The sequence below is a fragment of the Vipera berus genome (genome assembly GCF_964194415.1).
Source record: "Vipera berus genome assembly, chromosome: 9".
Taxonomy (NCBI): Eukaryota; Metazoa; Chordata; class Lepidosauria; order Squamata; family Viperidae; genus Vipera; species Vipera berus.
In genome coordinates, this window is record NC_138212.1 from 25,656,174 (window position 1) to 25,679,265 (window position 23,092).

The 23,092-nt window shown below is 42.0% G+C and overlaps 1 protein-coding gene across 1 annotated transcript in view; it reads right to left on the reverse strand.

Moving 5' to 3' along the window:
- GRIK3 (glutamate ionotropic receptor kainate type subunit 3) overlaps positions 1–23,092 on the reverse strand; it is a gene marked incomplete at its 5' end in the record, with an annotated part of 229,784 nt that overhangs the window by 80,733 nt on the left and 125,959 nt on the right. The window contains 3 exons of the mRNA XM_081335134.1: positions 9,371–9,424; positions 12,660–12,841; positions 14,936–15,193. Coding sequence (XP_081191260.1) covers positions 9,371–9,424; positions 12,660–12,841; positions 14,936–15,193 — 494 coding nt within the window. The remainder of the gene's footprint in view (positions 1–9,370; positions 9,425–12,659; positions 12,842–14,935; positions 15,194–23,092) is intronic.

Consider the following 23,092-nt stretch of genomic DNA (forward strand, 5'->3'; position numbering starts at 1 on the left):
TCTGGAGATGCTCCTTTGGACCAACGAAGAAAAGATCAGCCATCATCATGGCCGATCACTAAGCCGTACCAGCCAAAAGCCAAAAGCACTAACAAGCATGAAGAAAGCAACGCAGAGGAACTGGGCGAGACCCTACCTTTCTTATTCCCCCAACTACTTTCCTGTGGGAGCGTTTTGAAAATTTCTTCCCTCCACCCCTTGGAATAGCGGCGTTTGTCTACTTGGGAAGTTAAAGCTTTGAAAAGAAAAGAAAAATATAACTAAATTAAACAACTAAAAAAATGGTCTTGCACCTTTTGGATATTTGGGGTCCCAAAAAGTCCCTATTTCTACAGGAACCTATTACCCTATCTACTTGCTAAGCTGGAAAAAAGGGAAAAATTTAAACTGGATAAAAGCATAATTGGAGTTTGAAAAAAGATTTTATATTTTATTTTTATTTTATTTTTTATTTTAATTCCATTTATATCCCGCCCTTCTCCGAAGACTCAGGGCGGCTTACAAGCTTAGCAGTAGCCTTCATTCTATGTATATGCCTGCTTGTTAGGGCTTTCACACACACCCCAAGCGGCATTATTACAAAGTCCGCTTATTGCCCCCAACAATCTGGGTCCTCATTTTACCTACCTCGGAAGGATGGAAGGCTGAGTCAACCTTGAGCCTGGTGGGATGCGAACCTGCACTAATTGCAGGCAGCTGGTGTTACTTAAGGAGGCATTAGCCCACTGCTCCACCAAGGCTCTTATGCTACTGAGGACATCTTGTGGCGAAGCCTGGTACAGCAAGGAAATTTATTTTTCACTGTGAGACCTGGTTGCAGCCTAGTTGTCCTTGGCACTATCAAAAAAAGATAAGAATTTGAAACAGCTGGTGGTGAAAACAACTCGCAGGAACTGTGGAGGTGGACGGTCACTGACTTTTATTAAAAATAGCCTCCACCAAAGAACTATCTGTAAACACCTTAGAAATGGAGGAATACTACCCACAACTTAACTATAAATTTATACTTGAAAAAAATCCTTGAAGCTACTGAGTTATTGAACTCCAGACTGAAAGACAAAGGTGCCAGTTTAAATTTACAAAATGAAGCCCTGATTTCAACTGATGAACTTACGGTCCAAAAAGCAACAGAATCTAACCTGAGATATGTACAAATGATTTTGTTATTGGACTATTAATGACCCAATCACCACGTTGCTTTCTAAATATCTTGACATTTTGATGTAAAATTGGAAAATTAATAAAACTTTTTTTTTAAAAAAAGAGGGATGAACCCTTCAAGTGATAAAGTATGCCTTCTTTTTTCTTTTGTGTTTGGTTTTTTGACATGAGAAATATAAAAAAAGTTGGGATAGTTTATATAACAGATTTTTTCTCTGTTTTGTCTTTTTTTCTTTCTTATTTTTCTTTAAGATGTGAGAAATGTAAAAATGTGATGGCTTGTATGTGAAAAAAAGACTTAAATACTTAGGTGTAACTAATTTTGAGAAAATCTTAACCAGTAAGAATGTTTTGAATATTGTGGGGAAAACAAATTTAAATAAGAATACAAACAGGATTTATGACGAGGCAATCAAGATGATCAGTGAAAAGAAACTTTAGATTGATCTGGCTATTATTTCCAGAAACATGAGAAAAATGTCTATATTTAATTGTCATTTATTTAAATAAGAACTGTATTAATTTAAGGTTGGCAAAAGAGAATATTATTGGAAGTAGAGGAAACCAAGTAAAGCTACTATATGGACTATAGAATTATAGAAATTAATTAAGGTAAACGTTCCCCCGCACATGCGTGCTAGTGGTTTCCCACTCTAGGGGCCGGTGCCCATCTCCGTTTCAAAGCCGAAGAGCCAGCGTTTGTCCGAGGACGTCTCCGTGGTCATGTGGCCGGCATGACTAGACGCCAAAGGTGCACGGAATGCTGTTACCTTCCCACTGGAGCGGTCCCTATTTTTCTACTTGCATTTTTACATGCTTTCGAACTGCTAGGTTGGCAGAAGCTGGGACAAGTAACAGGCACTCACTCTGTTATGCGGCACTCGGGATTCGACCCGCCAAACTGCCGACCATCTGATCGACAAGCTCAGCGTCCTAACCCACTGAGCCACCGCGTCCCTAGAAATTAATTATTATTAGTTAATTAAACACTAACCCAGAGAACACACTGTTTACCAAATATTAATGTGTATTTTAAAATTCAATAAAATATTTTTTTTAAAAAAAGAATAGAATAGAAAATAAATAATAGAGTAGAACAGAACAGAACAGAATAACAGAGTTGGAAGGGACCCTGGAGGTCTTCTAGCCCAACCCCCTGCTCAGGCTTGGATAACCAGACTGAGTCACTCGAGCAAAGAACCAGGAGAGTAGAAACTAATCTCCTTCTTCCTGACAATTCAAAGAATCAAAAAATGAAGTTGCAAATTGCCAGATGAAATAGAAATCCACTGGGTCACTGTACTGCAAACTGACTATGAATCTGGCAGAAGCCATCACGTGGGATTTTGCATCTGCTCACTTTTGCCCAACAGGCATCCCAAGCCAGTTACAAAAGAACAGGAGCTGGTTATTGTGTTATTTGTAAATAACTGTGCTGTATAAACTCATATGTTACACGCTCCAAGCTCCATATTTTATAGGTGCTTTTAATTTTCTGTAAACCTCTCAAGACATGGTTGTGTCATCAGGCACTGGGGTCTCGAGGGACTGGTGAGTTAATGAGATGACTGCATTGCCTGTAAGGTCTGACGCTCTCTCCTTGCCTTTTAATCATATATTATTGTTTTAATTGGTTTTTTTATATTACTATTTTATAGGTTTTTTTTAACTGTAAGCCACCCGGAATCATGGTCTGAGACAGGCGGCAATATAAATATGATAAACAAATATAAAATCAAGATCTTGATTACCATCAGTAATTAAAGTAATTAATAATTACAAGCTATCATTTTCAGAAAGGTGTCATCATGTGACAGCCACAAGGGGATTTGGGGTGGGGCGGGGGTTAACATTCACTGGAACGCTCATTATGCGCCTCTCGCTTCTTTACCATTTAAAAAAATCTTTTTATTACATCCTTTATTTACATATAATAACATCCCTACTACTTTTCTTCCTTTATGTGGCATGATTTAAAACCTTAACCCCGTTAAATACATTCGTTGGCTAAAAGGCATGAACCAAAAGTTCATGTTGTATTTTATGACCTCATTTATCCTGCCCTTTTCTTTCCCAGCCTACCAAAAGCTGCAGCTCTCTTCGGTCCCAACTTCAAATCTCGCAGCTCTGCTCCCAGCCTCCTGGGAATTCCCAAAGGGTTGCCCTGGCTTTCCTCTTGGAAACAGTCAGAGCAACACACTGCCAGGCAGAGGGTGGCACAGTCATTTGCCAAGCTAGTCATTTAAAGTGAGAAATAGCTAGTGGGTAAATCAATGAAACAATTTCCTTTAAAAAGCTGCACTATGTTGACATACATTAACATGCACGGTTTACTTCAGCACCAATAAGGAAGAGCTTCTCTAATTTTGTGAGGCCAGAATCAACCACCACCTCAAACAGGACTGCCTTTTTTTCATCGTCTTGGCATTGTTTTAAAACTGGCTCATTGTTGAACGTTATAGGTCTATAATCTGAAGGTGCTTTTGACACGAATAAAGAAAGATCACCTTGGCATCACAATCTCAGCAATCTGCTCTAAAACTGTCAGGCCCCAAGAACGACCCGTGGGGCTACTTCTGAGCTGTTTCCCTTATTGTTCTTCACCTATAGACAGAATCTTGCCAGATTCAAGTGAACTGTTTGCATACCAATAGATATCCTCTGTGAAGTGCTAGGGAGGGGCTGCCTTCACCCTCTTCCCCACTACCAGACATTCCAAGCTCTGCTTCCTCTTTGTCCTCTGGAAAGCAGCCCCTCCCATTTAGGAATCCAGACAATGCTTTTGCCACAAAAATACAATGTAAATTGATAAGCTGAAATCCTCAAGCAATATGGTGGCCTTGGGATGAAAGACTAATGGAAAAGGTACTCTGTGCAAGGACCTTCCTTTTAGCTGGTAGATATGTTTTTATAAGGGACGCGGTGGCTCAGTGGGTTAGGACGCTGAGCTTGTTGATCAGAAGGTCGGCAGTTTGGCGGGTCGAATCCCGAGTGCCGCGTAACAGAGTGAGTGCCTGTTACTTGTCCCAGCTTCTGCCAACCTAGCAGTTCGAAAGCACGTAAAAATGCAAGTAGAAAAATAGGGACCACTCCGGTGGGAAGGTAACAGCGTTCTGTGCGCCTTTGGAGTCTAGTCTAGACCACGGAGACGTCTTCGGACAAGCGCTGGCTCTTTGGCTTTGAAATGGAGATGAGCACCGGCCCCTAGAGTGGGAAATGACTAGCACGCGTGTGTGGGGGAACCTTTACCTTTACCTATGTTTTTATAATAAAAGCTTAGAAAATCTGGCCCTTTACTCAGCAAGCAGAAGACAGGAGAGGTATCTTGATATCCCTCTTCAGTGTGTGGTGAAAGAATGCTTAAAGGTGTTTTCTCCCATTTAACTTCATCTTGCTTCTAATATTGCTGATATGGTACATAGCGAAATAATATTGCTTCTGGAAGGTTGTGGATTGTTGGTTTTAGCTCTTGTATTCTATTTTCATTTAGTATTTATATAATGGATTTGTAATGGTTTACTACATGGAGAGCTGCACGATTGTGAAAAATTAAAATAATTCCAAAGTCCTTCCTAAATAAGATGCATCAGCTACAACCCAAAATTTGCTTTGGCTTTGACTGTGGGATACTGCAATTTTGTGCCCCAAATGCAACAGAAAGCAAATAATTATACATGCATACAACTATCTGGGACAAACTTTCATTCTTAAACCATAATTATGCACATCAAGTTTTGTTTAAAAAGAATCAATAGAAGTTAAATGCTTCATTAGATGCTTAATCCCCAGTATTTTCAGTACAATTAGGGTTCAGATATACACTCGTCTTGCCTGCCTGCCTGCCTTCCCACTGCTCTGTGTGGACAAGTTAGTGCAGGTTTGAGTCCCACCAGGCTCAAGGTTGACTCAGCCTTCCATCCTTCCAAGGTAGGTAAAATGAGGACCCAGATTGTTGGGGGCAATAAGCTGACTTTGTAATAAAGCCGCTTGGGGGGGCCCGAAAGCCCTAATAAGCAGGTATATGCATAGAATGAAGGCTATTGCTAAGCACATTGATTTGTGCTTAGATTGTAAGCCGCCCTGAGTCTTCGGAGAAGGGCGGGATATAAATGGGAATTAAAATAAAATAAAAATAAAAACAAGTGGCTCTTTGCAAAGCCTGTTGAAGGACCCAGCAAGGTCCTTCATTTTAAAGACTGCAATTAAAGGAGAAGAACACATGAATTTGAATTACAAATACAGAATAAAGCAAAATATCCTAACACTGAACATAATGAAGGACATTTTTGAGCAATGGACTAGCAATCTCAGTTTTGAGGTGTTGAATAGTTGCTTACACTAACAAACCCTGTAGTTGAGTTTCTTTTGAATAATAACCCTTTATCCTAACATAGTATTTATCATGTTGTGTGAACAACTCAGTGTCTACCTTTTCCTCCTCCTCTTTGAAGGATTGGTAGCTAGGATGACAAATCTGATAAACCTTATACCTTGAAATTCACACTTAAATCTTATTAGTGTCTATGATAAGCTGGTGCAGAATGTCTCTGGCACATCACTGGACTTCTCAGTCCCTATGTTAACATCTTATAGGCAAGCTAAATTTGTAGGCTGTAATAAGGGAGGTATGATCTTCTGGTGATGTTGACAAAAAAGCCTTTATATTCAGACAGGTCAGACAAGAGGAGAGTGAAACATCCACCATCCCCGGCAGACCCTCAAATCACCTGACAAACTGCCTGAAGAACTTCACCTGCTTTAGTGGCCTGTGTGATTTGTTGCCAGATGTGACGGCCCACTGGGTGGTTCTGCTCTATGCTATTTACCTAGATTTTAGGATCACAGTTCAACCCATTATTCTGAATATAAATTAGTTCTCTCTGTAGGATGATGATCAAGGGTTCGTGATTGGTTACACGACCAACTTTCTTCCATATAGAAAGAAATTAAAATATTTGTATCCAAGCAGCGTTCCAACATATTGGATTTTTTTTTCCAATCTGACCGTAGTTTCCTGAAACGAGTGTCTTGTTGCAGCATCTTTTTTCCTGGAATAAAACAGCACTCAAGCTATTCTTGAATTTTGAGACATTATTTACCTTTCCCACGAACCTCTGGGCTTGTTTCTAGCATGTCAGTTTTGGCATAAGTGCAACTGCCTTTACTTTCACCTTGTCTGATTTAATGCCATCTTTAATTAATATTCCTACAAAATATTATACTTCTTGTACTTTAATATTGGAGAACCTGTTTGTAATTCAGTTTCTTTAAATCAGCTTTCATCAGCGTCACACAGGAGTGCCCTTTGTGTATATCCTGATTCCCGGAGTGCCTTTCATCAATTGTGTGGTGCAAAGAAACACTTCAGGCCCAGAACACAACCCACACTGCCCGCCTGCATTAAAAGTTGATCTAAGGTATTAAAAATACCTACTGGTAGCTCTGTACTTTTTTCATCCATTAGTATATATCAAAATTTAGCTGATTCATTCAACTTTGTACCTGAAAGTTCGGCTAAGAATGTCTATGGAGATTCTGCTAAGAATATCAGGCTATTATAAGACTCTAGTTGACTATATTTGCTTAATTCTTTGCAGTCTGGGTGAATCCTCAGATTTCCATCGTTCTTGTGAGGTAAAGCCAGGGAATGCCTCCTTCAGTTGCTTCTTCGATCCCCTCATTTCCACTCTACCCAGTTCTGCTTTTGGCTTTGTTTTTGATGCTGCTGATATATTTCACATAGCACACCCTGATCTAATTTTTTTGCAGCATAGCTTTAAAACTATCAGGTTCAACCGCCCAACTTGATTTTAAATGACTTGCAAAAAGCCAGCATGTTCAGTAGCAGTCTGATCTCCAGGGGGATGAGGGTCGACAGGCTGGCCTCATGGTCAAAAACCTCCTCTCTTCCTGGATCCTGTCAGATGGTTCTCCTTCACAGACGAGACACGGAGCCTGCCTCTCCTGTTCGAGCTAATGGGCCAGGAGCTGACTCAGGAATTCTGGGAGTTGAAGTCCATGAGTCATAAAAGAGCCGAGGTTGCCTACCCCTGGGCAAGGTAGATACCAGCAGGGAGGGAAAGTCCCAGAGGTCACCTGGCTCAAGCCGCGAAAGGTTTCATAGATTGGTTCCCAGCACCTTGAGTGGATCCAACTTCACATAGGAAGCCAATGCAGTTTGCAGAGCAGTGACGCCACATGTGCTGGATGACGGGCACCACCAGTGGGCCTGGTGCTGTGCTTCGCACCAGCTGCAGCTTCTGAATATTCTCCAAGGGCAGCCCCAGGGGGAGAGCACTGCAGTAATCTGAAGCCTGAGTGCCTGTGAGCAGGACCTACATCTCGTCAGCTCACATTTCAGGAAAACGGGCCTTGTTACAATGGTTTATCTGGTCTTTTATTTTCATCATTTTTGGCTGCCCAGAGACACTGTCTTCCTTATCTTCAGGTTTGACTTCAGAAACAAGGTTCCAGCTCTGAGGCTATCAGAGAGTTGCAAAAGCTGCTCCGGAAAGATAACAATAGCAAAATATCACTTTAATGGCAGGGCTGGGCATGGGGGGAGGGGGGGAGGATGTAATTTTAAAAATTAAATGTGTTGTTTCCATGGACACGTTTTGCTCTGGAGATAAAAGCAGGCCCCAGCAGACCCCAGCTGAGGTGACGGGGGCTGGAAGTGACACAGTGGGACAACAAGAGAAACCGAGGGGATTTTCTCCCCCCCCCCCTTTAGATTTATTTCCCAGGTGGCCAAAAGAGGTGCATTTCTTCAACCAAGGGGCCATCCCATTGTCTCTGAGAGATCCCTCTGCGTCTCTTCCCAAGCTATTTTCCTTTCCTTGACCCAGACTAGGGAAGCCTCCTTGCAGCAAAGCACCGAAGGGAGGCAGTAACTCCAGCTACAATACAGGAAATCCTCAACTTACAGCCATTCATTTAATAACGGTCTAAAGTCAGTTAAAACAACCTTGGAAAAAGACGCTGACAGCCTGTCCTTGAAATTATGAGCATCGCACCATCCCCTGGTCAGCTAAAATCGCAATTCAGGTGCTCGGCAACTGACTTGCACCTGTGACAGTTGCAGCGTCTTCTGGCTACGCTACAGGATCATGATTTGTGACCTCCCCTGCCAAGTAAAGTCAAAGCTGGATTTGCTTAACAACCATGCGATTTGTTTAAGGACCATGGGATGTCCTGTCAACCCTCCCAGGTAAACCAGACAGGAGACACGACCAGATGAACTGATTTTATTTTATGGCGAGACTGATGTAGGAGATGACCAGGCTGAGCCCAAGGGGGTGGGGGTGGGGGGTGGAGGTCGAGCGCATCATGAGTTTGAAATCTCTGTGACCCCAAAAGAGACCTAAGTCCAGCCCCTTTTGAAGACTGATGACTATTATCAGGTGCCAATTTGACTTGACTGTTAGTGGATCAGATTCTTGTGTATAAAAATCACGTGTGCTTTTGAACTCTATCCTGGCTCCTGGTTTCCTGAGCCTGACAGCTACATTACCACAGTAACTAGCAAGTCTGAAGGCACAAACCGCACCCCCCTCCACTTTTAACTGCTTGATGCTTCTAAGTTTCTTCCTCTGACCGTTAGGTGACAGGGACTCCCCCCTCTCTTCTTTGTTTCCCAGCTAGCATCTCTTCCCTCATCCCCCAAGGTTATCTGCACATCCCATTACATTTGCTCAGTCTGTGATAAAACTGATCATAAAGTTGGCTCTGATTATGTGTAAGAACCACACTGCTTAGCGACTGAAATTGTGGACCTGATTGTTGTCATACGTCAAGGACTAAAAACTGCACCAAAGTCTTTTCAGTGGATATTGCGGTTCTGATGGGAAAATGTATTCTAGATTTCTTTTTTTCGTTTACAGTATATAGTCACACATAAGCTAAGAATTGTAAGCTCAAAAATGCACCCCCAAAATTGTGTTTGGCTTGTCCATGGAGAATATATTCAATATTTAAGTTTACTCTGTTGGCCAGATATAAATCTGAACCCAAGATCCACTTCAGCACATTTGTTTTTGGAATGCCTAAACTCATTCACAAAAATATTGTGTGCACAATCCTCATTTCTTTGTCGCTCAAGAACATCTTCCTCTTTCTGGCCCTGATTAGGCTGGCTTCCTCAGAGACTGAGGGTGATCACACTCGGTTTGTGGAAGGCAAGGCTGATAAATGAGTCAAGATACGTTACCAGTGTGGTGAAGATGAAGTGGTAGTATTCTGTCATCATGCCCATCGCCATGGCCTGGGAAAATGCAGAGAGGGAGGTTAAAAGACCACCTGAGAAATTGGACCCAAAGGACCCAAAGCTCTGATCAGAAAGGACCACGTTGCCGATGGACAAGCAGTCCCTGAGAGCTGAGAACATCCCTTTTGTTAGGAGGACCAATGCTGGTCAAGAGTCCACGTTTGTTAGGCCTGAGGACCGCTCTTGCAATATGAAACATCTCCCAGAGGTTTGATTGCACCATTACGGCTGCCATCTTGACAACTACAAAGGGATTAAGAGCCAAACTGGATCAAAAGACGAAGGTTTATGAGAACAACACTGAGATGGGGTGGTTGGAGCCAGATTTGGTTTATCGTGTACAGCACAGCTAATTAAGAAATAATCCGAGGTCCCTTCTTCATCAAAGTGAGGAAACTCTAGTTAGAAATGTCAACGAAGATTCTCAGTTGACTGGAAGTTGAGTCATGGCAACTGGACTCACTGGAATGTAACAACTCCTAAAATCCTGGTGAACCTGTGAAGTGGTCTTAATCGTCCTGGGGACTGAAGAGAGAGGGACAGATTGTGTATGAAGTCTCCACCTCTATTGAGGAAAGGGTTTTCCAGTTTTAGGATTAGAATTTTTAGTATTAGAATTTTAGGAGTTGCTACGTTCCAACAACTCTCTGCCTACTAGATACTCCCTAACCAACTTGCTCAGGCCGAAGAAGCTACTTGGACAAACGGCAAAACATTTCAAACCAACAAGAAAATAAGTTCAGTTGCCATCGCCCATCTTCCAGTCTTGTTAGAAACATTTCCTGGGTCAAAGAAATTGGGAAAGAAATCAATATGCAGCTGGGAATGGGATGCTGGGAATGAGGCCACCAGCACTGGGTGGACTCATTTCCTAGGGAAAGAGCTACGGAGAGCAGCCAAGCCCAACCAAGCTCTGCTTGGGGCAGGAATCCCAGTTCAAGCCTCCCAGTCTACTAGAGTCTAGAGACCAGTTTCCACCTCAACACCTCCAAGAAAGGAAAGCCCCCCCCCCCCGGGCAGTCAATGTTGCTGTCAAATTGGTCTGACTGTTAAGACATTCTCTCATATTCAATGAGCATCTGCCAATCTGTCCCTCAAGCAAGAGGGAAGGAATGGGGACAACAGCCAACTCACCACAGGACAACTCACTGCGGCACAATTCAACAATTCAATTTAATTATTTAAAACAACGGGGGAAAAATATTTTGATTTTTGTCATTCTCATTTCATTTTGTCCCTACTTTGGCATCCTTTCTTTAATGAGTCTATTCGACTATTTCTTTGAGTTTAGTGTAACTCTTGTCCCATGGTGAGCTGTCATAGGCCTGGCCCATTCCCCCACTTGGACGTTTTTTCCTTCCTTCAGCTTCTCTTCATTGGACTTAGTTTCTATTTTCCTAATCATCCCCTTATCTGCCTCTCTCCCAATTTCTGCAAAACCTTCTTTAACCATTGAGCCCAAGTCCTAGGTACGCATTCTGACAAAAGCAGACTAAAGTGGAACGTTTTCCCTTAATCTGAAAAGGATGCTTCCGTCGACGAAATTTAAGGTTACATTTGCCCTTTTTGCAGCACCATCCCACTGCTGGGTTGTGTCCAGCTTGCAGTCAACAACTATACCATGATCTTTTTCACAAATACCATTACTCCTGAGGGAGCAAGCAAAACAATGAAAATCGATCAAGTTCCTCAATCACTTAAGTGTAATCCTCCATGTATCTTCTTTAATCAAACTCTTTCTGATTTTTTTGGCTATCAACCACTCATCCAGCTTTCCTCCTGCAATATCTTCCATGAATGGGGGGAGGGAGGGGCAGGATGTCCAATTATTTCCCCCATGTGGCTCAGGAAAGCAACTTTGGCCGTTCTTTCTTTTTAATGCCAGGGGAAAGCAGTACATTTCTGCTCAGCTGAAGCTTATAAGGGCAAGATAATAGCACATTTACTGTGTGGTACACAACTGAGTGCCTGCCCCATTGGGAGAGGGCGCAATCTAAATTCCTAGGTCTGATTCTGTAGGTTCCCTGTTCTGCATCCAATATTGCCATAAGATTGGAATTGGAAGTCATAAATTGACAACTGGGTGAGACCAAGCCTGAAATGCCACAAATGGTCCAGGGGGCACGGGTCGGCGACCCACGGCTCTAGTGCCGCATGCAGCTCCTTCAGCCTTCTCCTGAGGCTCCCAGTCATCCTCCGCCATTTGCAGAGAGAGACAGACAGAGACAGAGAGGCACTTGCGCTTCTCTCTCTCTCTCTCTCTCTCTCTCTCTCTCTCTCTCTCTCTCTCTCTCTCTCTCTCTCTCTCTGTGTGTGTGTGTGTGTATGTGTGTGTGTGTGTGTGTGTGTGTGTGTAAAAAAGAGAGTGGCCTCACGCTGTTCTCTGACAAGTTTATTGGGCGGGGCTCCTGCCTTTGCTGCATCTCCACAGGAAGCAGCTCTCTCTCTCTCTCTCTCTCTCTCACACACACACACACACACACACACACACCCTCACACTGAGTGGGGGAAGAGGACTGGCAGACCAAGGGCAGGAGAGCCAACCCAATAAGAATGTGTGTCAGCTTGTCGGAAAACAGCGTGAAGCCAGCTTGCCAGGTGAGCAGAAGATCGGAGAGAGGGAGAGAGAGGGAGAAATCATGCACAGCAGCCTCTATTTCTTTTAAATTAAACTCTTCAATCAAGCTCTCTCCCTCGTGCACGCAAGTTTTGCAGCTCCCAGTGCTTTCTTTTCTCTGGGAAATGGGTCCAAGTGGCTCTTTGAGTGTTTAAGGTTGCCGACCCCTGGTCCAGGGTATCCCATTTCCAGAAGGACATTGACAGGATAGGAGGGACTGAGAAGAGGGCAATGAACAGAATTCAGGGATTTGGGGGCACGCATGATAAGGAAAGGCTGAAGGAACCTCAGATGCTCACCCTGACGCAAAGGCAACTTAAAGGAGACACGATAGCCACATTCAGGTACATGAGGAGCTGCAAGGAAAATGAACTATCAAGAACTATTTCCATGGTGAAAAAACCAGGAGCAGAAATTACAGATATACGTTACAGCTGCTCCCAGACATGGCTCCACATTGCACTTCTCGTGTATGCTCCAAACTGAGGTCAGTATGGCTAGCAACTGAAAGACTGAACTACAGTCACAAACTTGTGCTTCATCACTGAGTGAAGGTATGAAAAGTACCATCAGAACTGCAAGGCCTTGTAACACACACACACACACACACCCTACCTGCTTGAGGATATGTGCAGCCATTGTGTGGGTGCAGTCAAAGATGATCCGGAACTCTCTTCCCCGCTTCATTTCCTTGAGCAGAGGCCGGGAATCTTCTGTGTCGAGGGGCAACTGGCGGATTTTCAAACGGATGTTGTATCTGGATGGAGCCATTATCAACTCCTGTAGCCGGATAAGGCCTTGGGGAAGACAAGGGCAAACACAACACAGGAGGCATGAGTTGTGTCGGCATTCTGACCCACGCCACTGCTTCCCAAGCAAGGACATCCAGAGAGGCCAAGGCAGTACAGGGTCGCACGAGGGCAGAATTCCTTCATTGGAGAATTCCTGGTGTGCCGCAGACTGATCCAGGCTGGTGAATCCGGAGCTCTGAATTATGCAGGGCAAACCCTTCCTGGGGAGTATCATAAAAAGCCATCTCCCCATTGTCAAATGGATTTGAAATTTCAGACAAAAGCTCATTAGGGGAAATTTATTCCATTGTACAGAAGAACAATCTGCGGTTGCAATTATGCTACTGTGTCATCCCAAAACAATTCAGAAAAACACCTGGCCCAGATAAAGCATTGCTGAAATCTACATAGGTGAGCAGGCTTTGTAATTACAATTAATAGCAGCAGGAGCAGCAGCAAGCTTAAGCTAAGGAAATGAAAGCTGAGAAGAATAAGAGTGATTAAATGGCATCTAGGGCCAGAAGCAATCTGTGGACATCTTCTCCTGCAAAAAACAGTCTGCATACTGTTTGCTCTGTTCTCTCTCCTCTGGGGAAAGACAGCAGAATCAAACCCTCCCGTTTGAGATCTGAAGGAGGAAGCCCAGCCTAGCAGTCAAAGTGGCTGGGCAGAGCTTCATCTGAGGGTGGTCATCAGACTGCTTGGAGAAAGACAAAAGGCATGGACAGCCTTTCCATACTGCAGCCAAGGAGAAACATTACCACGGAGAACCAAAGGTGTTTTTTTCAAAAGGCAACTGGGCTTTGTTTTTCCTTGAAGAGGTTTTGCTTCTCATCCGAGAAGCTTCTTCAGTTCATGGCAACATAGACAACCATGACCTGGATGAATGAGACTCTCCGCACACATTACCACGGAGACCCACGAAAAGAAATGAACACGTTTCAGCAGACTAGAAGAGGAGACCATTATTCTTTACTATTCTAGTAGCACTCGTTTTGCAGCCACTCCAAAGTGAGTTAGAAATACTATTTAGGTAAAGGTAAAGGTTCCCCCACACATGCGTGCTAGTCGTTTCCAACTCTAGGGGTCGGTGCTCATCTCCATTTCAAAGCCAAAGAGCCAGCGCTTGTCCGAGGACATCTCCGTGGTCATGTGGCTGGCATGACTAGACACCAAAGGCACACAGAACGCTGTTACCTTCCCACCGTACTTGCATTTTTTACATGCTTTAGAACTGCTAGGTTGGCAGAAGCTGGGATGAGTAACAGACGCTCACTCTGTTACGCGGCACTCGGGATTCGACCCGCCAAACTGCTGACCTTCTGATCAACAAGCTCAGCGTCCTAACCCACTGAGCCACTGCATCCCCTTAGAAATACTATTTAGTAGCATGTTAATGTTTTTTAATATATTTATACTCCTAATTTATTTATTTATTTATTAAATTTATTGACCGCCCATCTTACCCCAAGGCAACTCCGGGTGATTAAGAAGATAAAATTTTACAAAACCTATACACAATAGGAATTACATAATAAAAAGATAAATACTCGACCCTAACTAAAAGATGGGGAGGGAGGGAATAGGATGAGCAGGGTGTGTGAGAGGTCGGTTCTTAGCCTGTCAACCATCCCAATGTGAAGCTCCCCCCACTGGAGCCACAATGGCACATTTTAAACGACAATTTAAAACAAGCAATTTGAAACCGCCCCCACCCCACATTCAGTGAGGAGGCAGCCAAGAAAAGTCTGCCAGGCGGAATCTGTTTTCCTGTTCCTACAGAAAAAGCTCTGCTCTGGGACTCCATCACAGGACAGAACCTCTTGTATGAGGTGGAGACAAAATTAAGGGTTGTCCCATGAAAGAGATGCTGGAGCACAAGGGCAGCCCACAGCAGTGGAAACTGGACTATCACCATTGTATCTTGCATAGGAAGAGCCCGGGAGGCAGCTGCAAGAGACTCTGGCGACAGGTTCGGGCCAATCCATTATCCTGAATGTGGGCAACCGCAACACTTGTTCCCCTCCGCGGAGGCCGCCATCCACATTTGGGGTCGATGGGGACATTTTTGACAAGGGACACATCCCTGGTCCAACTTACCTGTGCTGTCATCGTACACAACAGTGGCCGACCTCCACTTCAGGTACTGGACGAGGTCCAAGATGGCTTGGCTGAGAGAGGCATAATCCGGGTAGAGATTGACATAGAAGGTGTCCTTATTGTCCAAAGGGTGATGCTTCCACCGCAGCTGTATGTGAGGAACCTCCAGCGCATTGCAGATGGACTGGACCGCGTTGGTGCATGAGCCCTGAGAAGGCCCAAAAATGGCTACGACGCCCAGGGCGAGCTGGTCACAAGCTGGGAAGAAAAGGATCAAGACCGTCAGCCAGATTTGATCTGGGGGACATCAGCTGTGACTTACAGAAGCCACATGGCGCTACTGACTAGGCAGCCCAGGAGACTCCCAGGTGTTAGTCCACTTCACCCAGCAAGTAATCGTAAAGTTCATTTAGCTCTTAGTACTAAGATGATGCGTTTTTCTGTGCTTCTTTCTGTACCTGTTAGCTTTTCATTCTTACTTTACATTTTCATTTTCCCTAGTGGTTTGCACACTGTTACTGTGTTTCCATCCATCACCAGTACCGCTCACAGCTTTTCAGGGATGTGTGCATTGTGCAGTTGGCACGAATCACATGATGCAAAGGTGCTTAAACAACAACGGCCTGAGCCATCCCTTGACGCTGCTTGTTGTGAACCTGGTGCAGCGCCATAGCAAACTGATGCCCTGCCCTCTCCGAAGGCTTCCTGGACCCCTGCAAGAACCGCATCGTCTGGAGGGCAGTGCTGTCCAATGGCTAAATGGCCATAAGCTCAGCCACTCTAGTACCAGCTCATACATGGCTTAATTTTAATCAGAATTTTATTCATCGTTTTTATTGTGCATTTTTAAAATAATTCACTGTACTGGTGTTTATATTTTGATACACAGTTTATATGCCGCTTTTGTGAATTCTATACACTACTGCTGTATTCCGCTATTCCATACAAAACAAACAGACAAACCATAGGAAATGATTGGAGGGTGGAATCCAGAGGGCAGGTGGTGAAAGCCGTCAGCCAGATGGCTTCTGGAGCAGCAGCTAAGGCTGGCTCTGCTCTTTGGCCTGAACAGCTCCTGGCGAGACCCCAAACCTCATCCTTCTACAGACAGGTAAACTTGTAAAACTTAGTTTAGTTAGGAGTCGCATGCAGGAGAACGAATTCTGAAGTCATGGGAAGAGCCCAACCTGCGTTGCTTCCCTCTTCCTATCTGAATATCCTGGAGTTACGTATATATTGTCATTTTTCTTTTATCGTTATAAGGCTATATGCAAAGTCTATATTACAGCAAGCATTTCACAAATACCGCAAAAAGAACACAGCCACAGCTCTGGCTTTGGGTTCAGCTATGGTCCAAATATATGCAATTTCCATTCCCTGCTATTAAAGGCAGATCAGAAGAGTTGTGTATCTTCAGAGTTGTAGCCCAGGGCTCTATATCTGTTATGCCCTCAGCTTCCCTGGGTTGCAACACCACTGAGTACACACATCCTTCAGCAAAATGATTTGTGATACTGAAAAGTTTCCAGAATACCACAAAAATGGAGGAAAAAGATTTCCAAAGGGAGATGATTTGACAAAGCCTTTAGAAATGGGCTTCAGGCATCACTAGACCAAGAAGGCAAATCAGGCCTATGCAGAAGGCATGACTCAGCCTTGGTGCTTCATTTTGAGCCATACAAAGCCCCCTGACCTGCCTTGCCAGTCAGAGAAACCCCAAACTATGGAGTCGAGTCAGGTTTGACAGCCGTGCCATGGATCCATTTCTGTGACTGATTTTTATTCAAAAGAATAATAATAAATAACAACAACAACAAAGTCAGAAGGAACCTTGGAGGTCATCTAGTCCAACCCCCTGCTCAGGCAGGAAACCCTGTAACATTTCAGACAAATGGTTGTCCAGTCTTCAAAACTTCCAGTGTTCGTGCCTTCACAGCTTCTGGAGGCAAGTCGTTCCACTGATTAATTGTTCTAACTGTCAAGAAATTTCTCCTTAGTTCTAGGTTGCTTCTCTCCTTCATTGGTTTCCATGAGTTGCTTCTTGTCCTGCCTTCAGGTGTTTTGGAGAATGGCTTGACTCCTTCTTCTTTGTGGCAGCCCCTGAGATATTGGAACACTGCTATCATGTGCCCCCTGGTCCTTCTCTTCATTAAACTAGACATATCGAATTCCAGCAACCGTTCTTTTTAAATCAAACCCCTCCATTGAAACCTATGGCATTGCTAATTCAACAAAGATGATCAGGGGACTGGAGGCTAAAACATATAACGAAGAGTTGCTGGAATTGGGAATGTCTAGTCTAATGAAGAGAAGGACGAGGAGAGACATGATAGCAGTGTTCCAATATCTCAGGGGCTGCCACAAAGAAGAGGGAGGCAAGCTATTCTCCAAAGTACCTGAAGGCAGGACAAGAAGCAACGGATGGAAACTGACCAAAGAGAGAAGCAACCTAGAACTAAGGAGAAACTTCCTGACAGTTAGAACAATTAACCAGTGGAACAACCTGCCTCCAGAAGCTGTGAATGCTCCAACACTGGAAGTTTTTAAGAAAAGACTGGACAGCCATTTGTCTGAAATGATATAGGGTTTCCTGCCCAAGCAGGAGGTTGGACTAGATCAACTCTAGATCCCTTCCATCATCATTATCATTATTATTATTTAGAGAACTGTGGCAACTGATCTTTACATATGCAGAAGAAGAGCTGGACCCTTTTTTTTACTGAGCATGTCAGTTCCTTTTTATTATCTATTTAAACAATTGACATGGATGCCCATCTCAAAAATAACCTGAGTGGTGTACCAAAAACCAAAATTACAATCAAACAATGGTTCATATAGCCACAGTTCAGGATCAAGAGAACCACTTCCAATTTACCAATATTAACCAGCTTATTAACCTCTCATGTGATTGCTAAAATGTATAAATTGTTACTGAAATTTGAAACGGAAGAACAAAAGAATGTATGATAAATTGGGCTAAAATTTTGGTTGTAATATACAGAGGGAGCAATGGAAAAATAAGTGAGGGAAAGGATTGAAATTTATACTAAGTTATAATCTTAAAGAAAACTTTTATAAAATCAAGTATTGTTCGTATATGATACTAGAAAATGTATTTAGAAGTACTTCAAATCTAGGTTGGAAATGTGAGCGTGAAGAAAGGTCATTTTATCACTCTTAGTGAGTGTGCAAAAAATTAGATTTTAGGTTCAAATGCTTCAGAGGTTTTTAAAGATTAATATACAATTGAAACCAGAACTTTTCCTCCTGGGACTGCTGGATAAATAGCTGGGGGAAAATGGAACTTTCTTTTTATATATGATAACTGCAGTGAGCTTATTGTACACAGAAAGATTGAAAGGTTTGCAATATCCACAATGGAGGAAGAGTTGGTGAAAATGACAGAACTTTCTGAGATGGTCAGACTGCCCTGTCTGATCAGAGCAAAGACAATAGCTACATTTATTACTGACTGGAAACTGTGTAAAATAGGAAAAAATGAATTTATGATTTGTGATTTTGACAATTAGATAAAACAGACTATAGAAAGAAAAGGTCATGATGGAGAGACGCGGGAAGGAGAGAGGGAGGGAGGGAGGGAGGGAGAGAGGGAGGTAGAACATTAAAGAAGCAATGCCATGTGTATTTCTGTGTGGACGTGAGGCTCTTCAATGAAGAACTGTCTTTCCCCGAGTACACCTGGGAAATGATTCTGCCATAACATGAAGCTCAAATACAGTAGCAGAATTAATCTGTACTGATTAATGTCAATTTTGCAATGCACAGAAACAACAGAAAAAGGTGGCTCCTGGCTTCCAGTGAGGATCGGGGTGAACTACAGAACATGGGAAGAGAAGGATTAGGAGGGACATGATAGCTGTCTTCCAGTACTTGAGACTGGAAGAGATTGACTTATTTTCCAAAGCACGAAAGGGCAGGAGAAGAAGTAATGGGTGGAAACTTCTAAAAGAGAGGTCCAATCTAGAAGTAATGAGAATTTTTCTCACATTGAGAACAATTATCAATGGAACAGCTTGTGTCCTGGAGTTGCGGGCGCTCCATCACTGGTGGTTTTCAAGAAAAGATTTGACCACCATTATAATGTCTGGAATGCAATAAAGTCTCCTGTCTCGAGCAGGGAGTTGGAATAAAAGATCTCCAAGGTCCCTTCCAGCCCTATGATTCTATGTCCATATCTATGTTTAGACGTTTGTGAAGGAATGGGACAACATTGTGAGACGAACAGCAGCCATAGGCTGAATGGTGGCTGGTAAAGTCTCTCTGGATAAAGGAGAGTTTGTAAGGTTGCCCACTTGTACTCTGGACAGCTGCTCCTCATGAGTAAACTGCAGAAATGGATTTTTTTTCCAATCAGCTCACCTTCTGAGCTCTAACCACTTAAACTCACAACCTTGGTGTAGCCTATGCGGACAAAACATTCAAGTGAACTTCATTTCTTAATCCCTTTGGATTTAATCAATTTATAACTGTAAAGAGATTTTTTGAGTGGTAGGAAAAGATTCTACTTGGTGAGTTATCATTTTTTCGGGATTAGAAAGCAATAAATGAAAAAGAAATGACTTTAAAGACTTACAAACTCCTGACAAAAAACATAACAAGGAATTAAAGTAAGAAAGATTTTGACAGTTAAACGGGACAATTATTTTGAAAGACTGTTTTTAGTGAAACTACTTTAGACCAAATTGTACTAAATTAAATTAGACAAAAGAATTGGGTCCTCATGGAAATGCTTTTTATTGTCAAAGAGTGCATTTAGTGACTGATACAAAACAAAAGCATAATATAAGACAGACTGTAATGTTGATTGTAACTATGGAGATGTAGATTGTAATATTGATTGCAACTTTGAAGTACAAATGAAGATAAAAGTATTAAAGGCACAAGAAGGGAGGGAAGAAAAAAAGAAAGGGGGAGAAGATTGCTTTTACCTGTTTACTTGAGTGAGATTCTTTCATAATGGCAACTACTTGAAAAATTGCAAGAATGGAGTGGAGGAGGGGATTGTTAGAGCAATGCGCAAGAAGGAATTGCACCAGAATTTCTGCAGACATTCTTTGAGCTCATGAGTAATACTGTAATTAGAAGCACAGCACATGATACCAAACTGACAGCTTTTGAAAAAAAGAGTGGCTGAAAGAAGTGGCGGGATTCAGGCAGTTCGCACCACTTCCGCAGAACCAGTAGCTCATTTTTTTTGTCACCCAGGCCCAGAATGGACTTCCGGAAGTAGCATCCACACAGAGAACCGGTTGTTCCCCTGTTTGAATCCCACCACTAGCTGAAAGACTTGTAAAGATGAAAGAAGAAATAAAACAAAAAGTTAATAAGATGGAAAGCTCTGGACAACCAATTTCTGGTGAGATAAAACGCGGTGGCTCAGTGGGTTAGGACGCTGAGCTTGTCGATCAGAAGGTCGGCAGTTTGGCGGGTCGAATCCCGAGTGCCGCGTAACAGAGTGAGCGCCTGTTACTCGTCCCAGCTTCTGCCCACCTAGCAGTTTGAAAGCACGTAAAAATGCAAGTAGAAAAATAGGGACCACTATGGTGGGAAGGTAACAGCGTTCCGTGCGCCTTTGGCGTCTAGTCATGCCGGCCACATGACCACGGAGACGTCCTCGGACAAACGCTGGCTCTTCGGCTATGAAACGGAGATGAGCACCGGCCCCTAGAGTCGGAAACGACTAGCACGCATGTGCGGGGGAACCTTTACCTTTACCTTTAAAACAAACGAATGACAAAAGAAATTATACTGAGTAAAATAGAAGTCACAGACGGAGATCGGAAAGACAGACAAATTGGCTCTACTGGAAGTGAAAGTGAAGGAATTTTCCTTGAGATGGATCTCTCGTCTGGTGGCCCCCAGGGGGAGGTCCTTCTCTGTGGGCGCCCTGGATTTATGGAATCGGTTGCCGGTCGAGCTCCGGATGGCACCCGACCTTTGCTCCTTCCGACGCAATCTGAAGACTCACTTGTTTGAACAAGCCGGCCTGGCCTGATGGGGGATGGGTTGGGATTTTATTGTTGTTTTAATATATCTATTTATTGTTTTAGCTTGGGCATTGTGTTTAATTCTTTTTTAACTTTTGTATTTTTGTATTTTTATATGTTTGCCCTGTTCACCGCCCTGAGTCCTTCGGGAGAAGGGCGGTATACAAATAAAATTATTATTATTATTATTATTATTATTATTATTATTATTATTATTATTATTATTATTATTATTATTATTATTATTATTATTATTATTATTATTATTATTCTGGTGAAGATATTGGAGAAAAGATTATTGAAGTCTTGGCAATTTTTTTGGATTTCCAAATCCAAATGAAGAGTAGGATGCAGAGGCAGAAACTGATGATATTTATAGAATAAATTCAAGATTTGAAAAAAACAAGAAATGTTCCAAGAGATTTTTGGCTACACTTTTGTCACTTCCCTTCCCCATTTCCCTAATCTTTATTTTCATTTGTATTTATATTATGAAATTTAATTAAAAATAAAAATAAAAAATAAAAGCAAGATGACAAGGGATCAGATTTTGGAGCAGGATTTTAATATAAGGATTGATAATGCAAATGTAATTGTTCTTAAAGAAATTTCTATCAGAATCTCAGAGTGATTGTTACGTTTAAACAGCAGAGATTTAGATTGATTTCTGTCCAGATGATGAGACAAATTATATTCGAGGAAGAACTGGAGGAGATTCAAATGGAGCACTCAGAGGAGACCACACAGAATAATCCATCAGAGAAAGAAACTGGAAGGGATGGTACTAGCTGTTACTGGAATTGATTTTTTTTAAAAAAAAACTGGCTTGATTATGGATTACAAATATCTTAACATGAATATAAATGGAGCAACTCCTCCTCAAAAAAGATAAAATATTCTTATTTTAAAAAATGGAAGCAAGACACAATCTGGCTACAAGAGACACATATTAGAAAAAAATATATAAAACATTTGATTTATAAAAATTTGGGTGAAAAAATTATTCAGCAGAATAAAAAAACAGCTGGAAGATGTTTTATATATTATCCCCAACTAAAACCAGAACTTGTATTGGTGTTGACAGGGGATCGGAATGGAGTGATTTTCCATAACTGGGTAGAACAGTGTTCCTCAGCGTGGGCTGCTTTAAGATGTGTAGACTTTAACTCCCAGAATTCTTTGCTTTGCTGGGGAATTCTGGGAGTTGAAGTCCACACACATCTTAAAGTGGCGCAGGTTGAGAAACATTGGAGAATTTGTGAGAAAAAAGAGTAAAATCATTCAAGACAAATTGTCAATTTTTTTTTAATTTAATGAACAGGTTTGGGCTGGTTGATATTTGCAACAGAAAAATGGCAACTCAAGAGAGTAGACCTACTTCCCAAAGGGACATAGATCCTTTTCAAAAATAGATATGATTTGCATTTCAAAGAACATGTTTACTAAGGTTTCTAAAGCAGAGATATTACTAAAGACTTTTAATCCTATAAATTTGGTTTATAAAAAGAAATCCAGTTCCTTTACATAAGAGATTGAATGAAATGCTGTTACATAAAGCAGTAGTGGAGGAATGTAAATTAAAATAATTTTTTAAAGATAATTTGGGCAAAAGCACCGATTTAAGAATGGTTTGGGATGCAAGCAAAACTTTTATCAGAGGCTATTTTATACAATATAATAGTGAACTCAAAAAGAAGAGTCAAGAGAGAATATAAGCTATTTTGAATAAAAAAAAGAATTAAAGAAATTCCCACAGAAGATTAGCATTTCTCGATAGATTATGCTATTACAATGACAGTTATCTATGTTAACAGTAGGTGAAATGGAAAGTAAAATAAATTATGCAAAGCAATAAAACTGAATTTGCAAATAAACCAAGGAAGTAACTCGGACATAAATCATGAAAAGAAAAAGAAAAGAGAATGATGTTGAAAGGATAAGAGGGATATTCAGTAATAATGTACAATATGTCCATGTAAAAATATTTTATCAATATTATTTTAACTTGCATAAAGTAAAATACACAGAGAAAATACATGATCTAAAGAAACAAAATTTACCAAGGGATTATAAAAGAACAGAGACAATTTATAAATGGACCTATAACAATAAGGGAAATTTCTGAAGCTATAAAAAGATTAAACCAGGT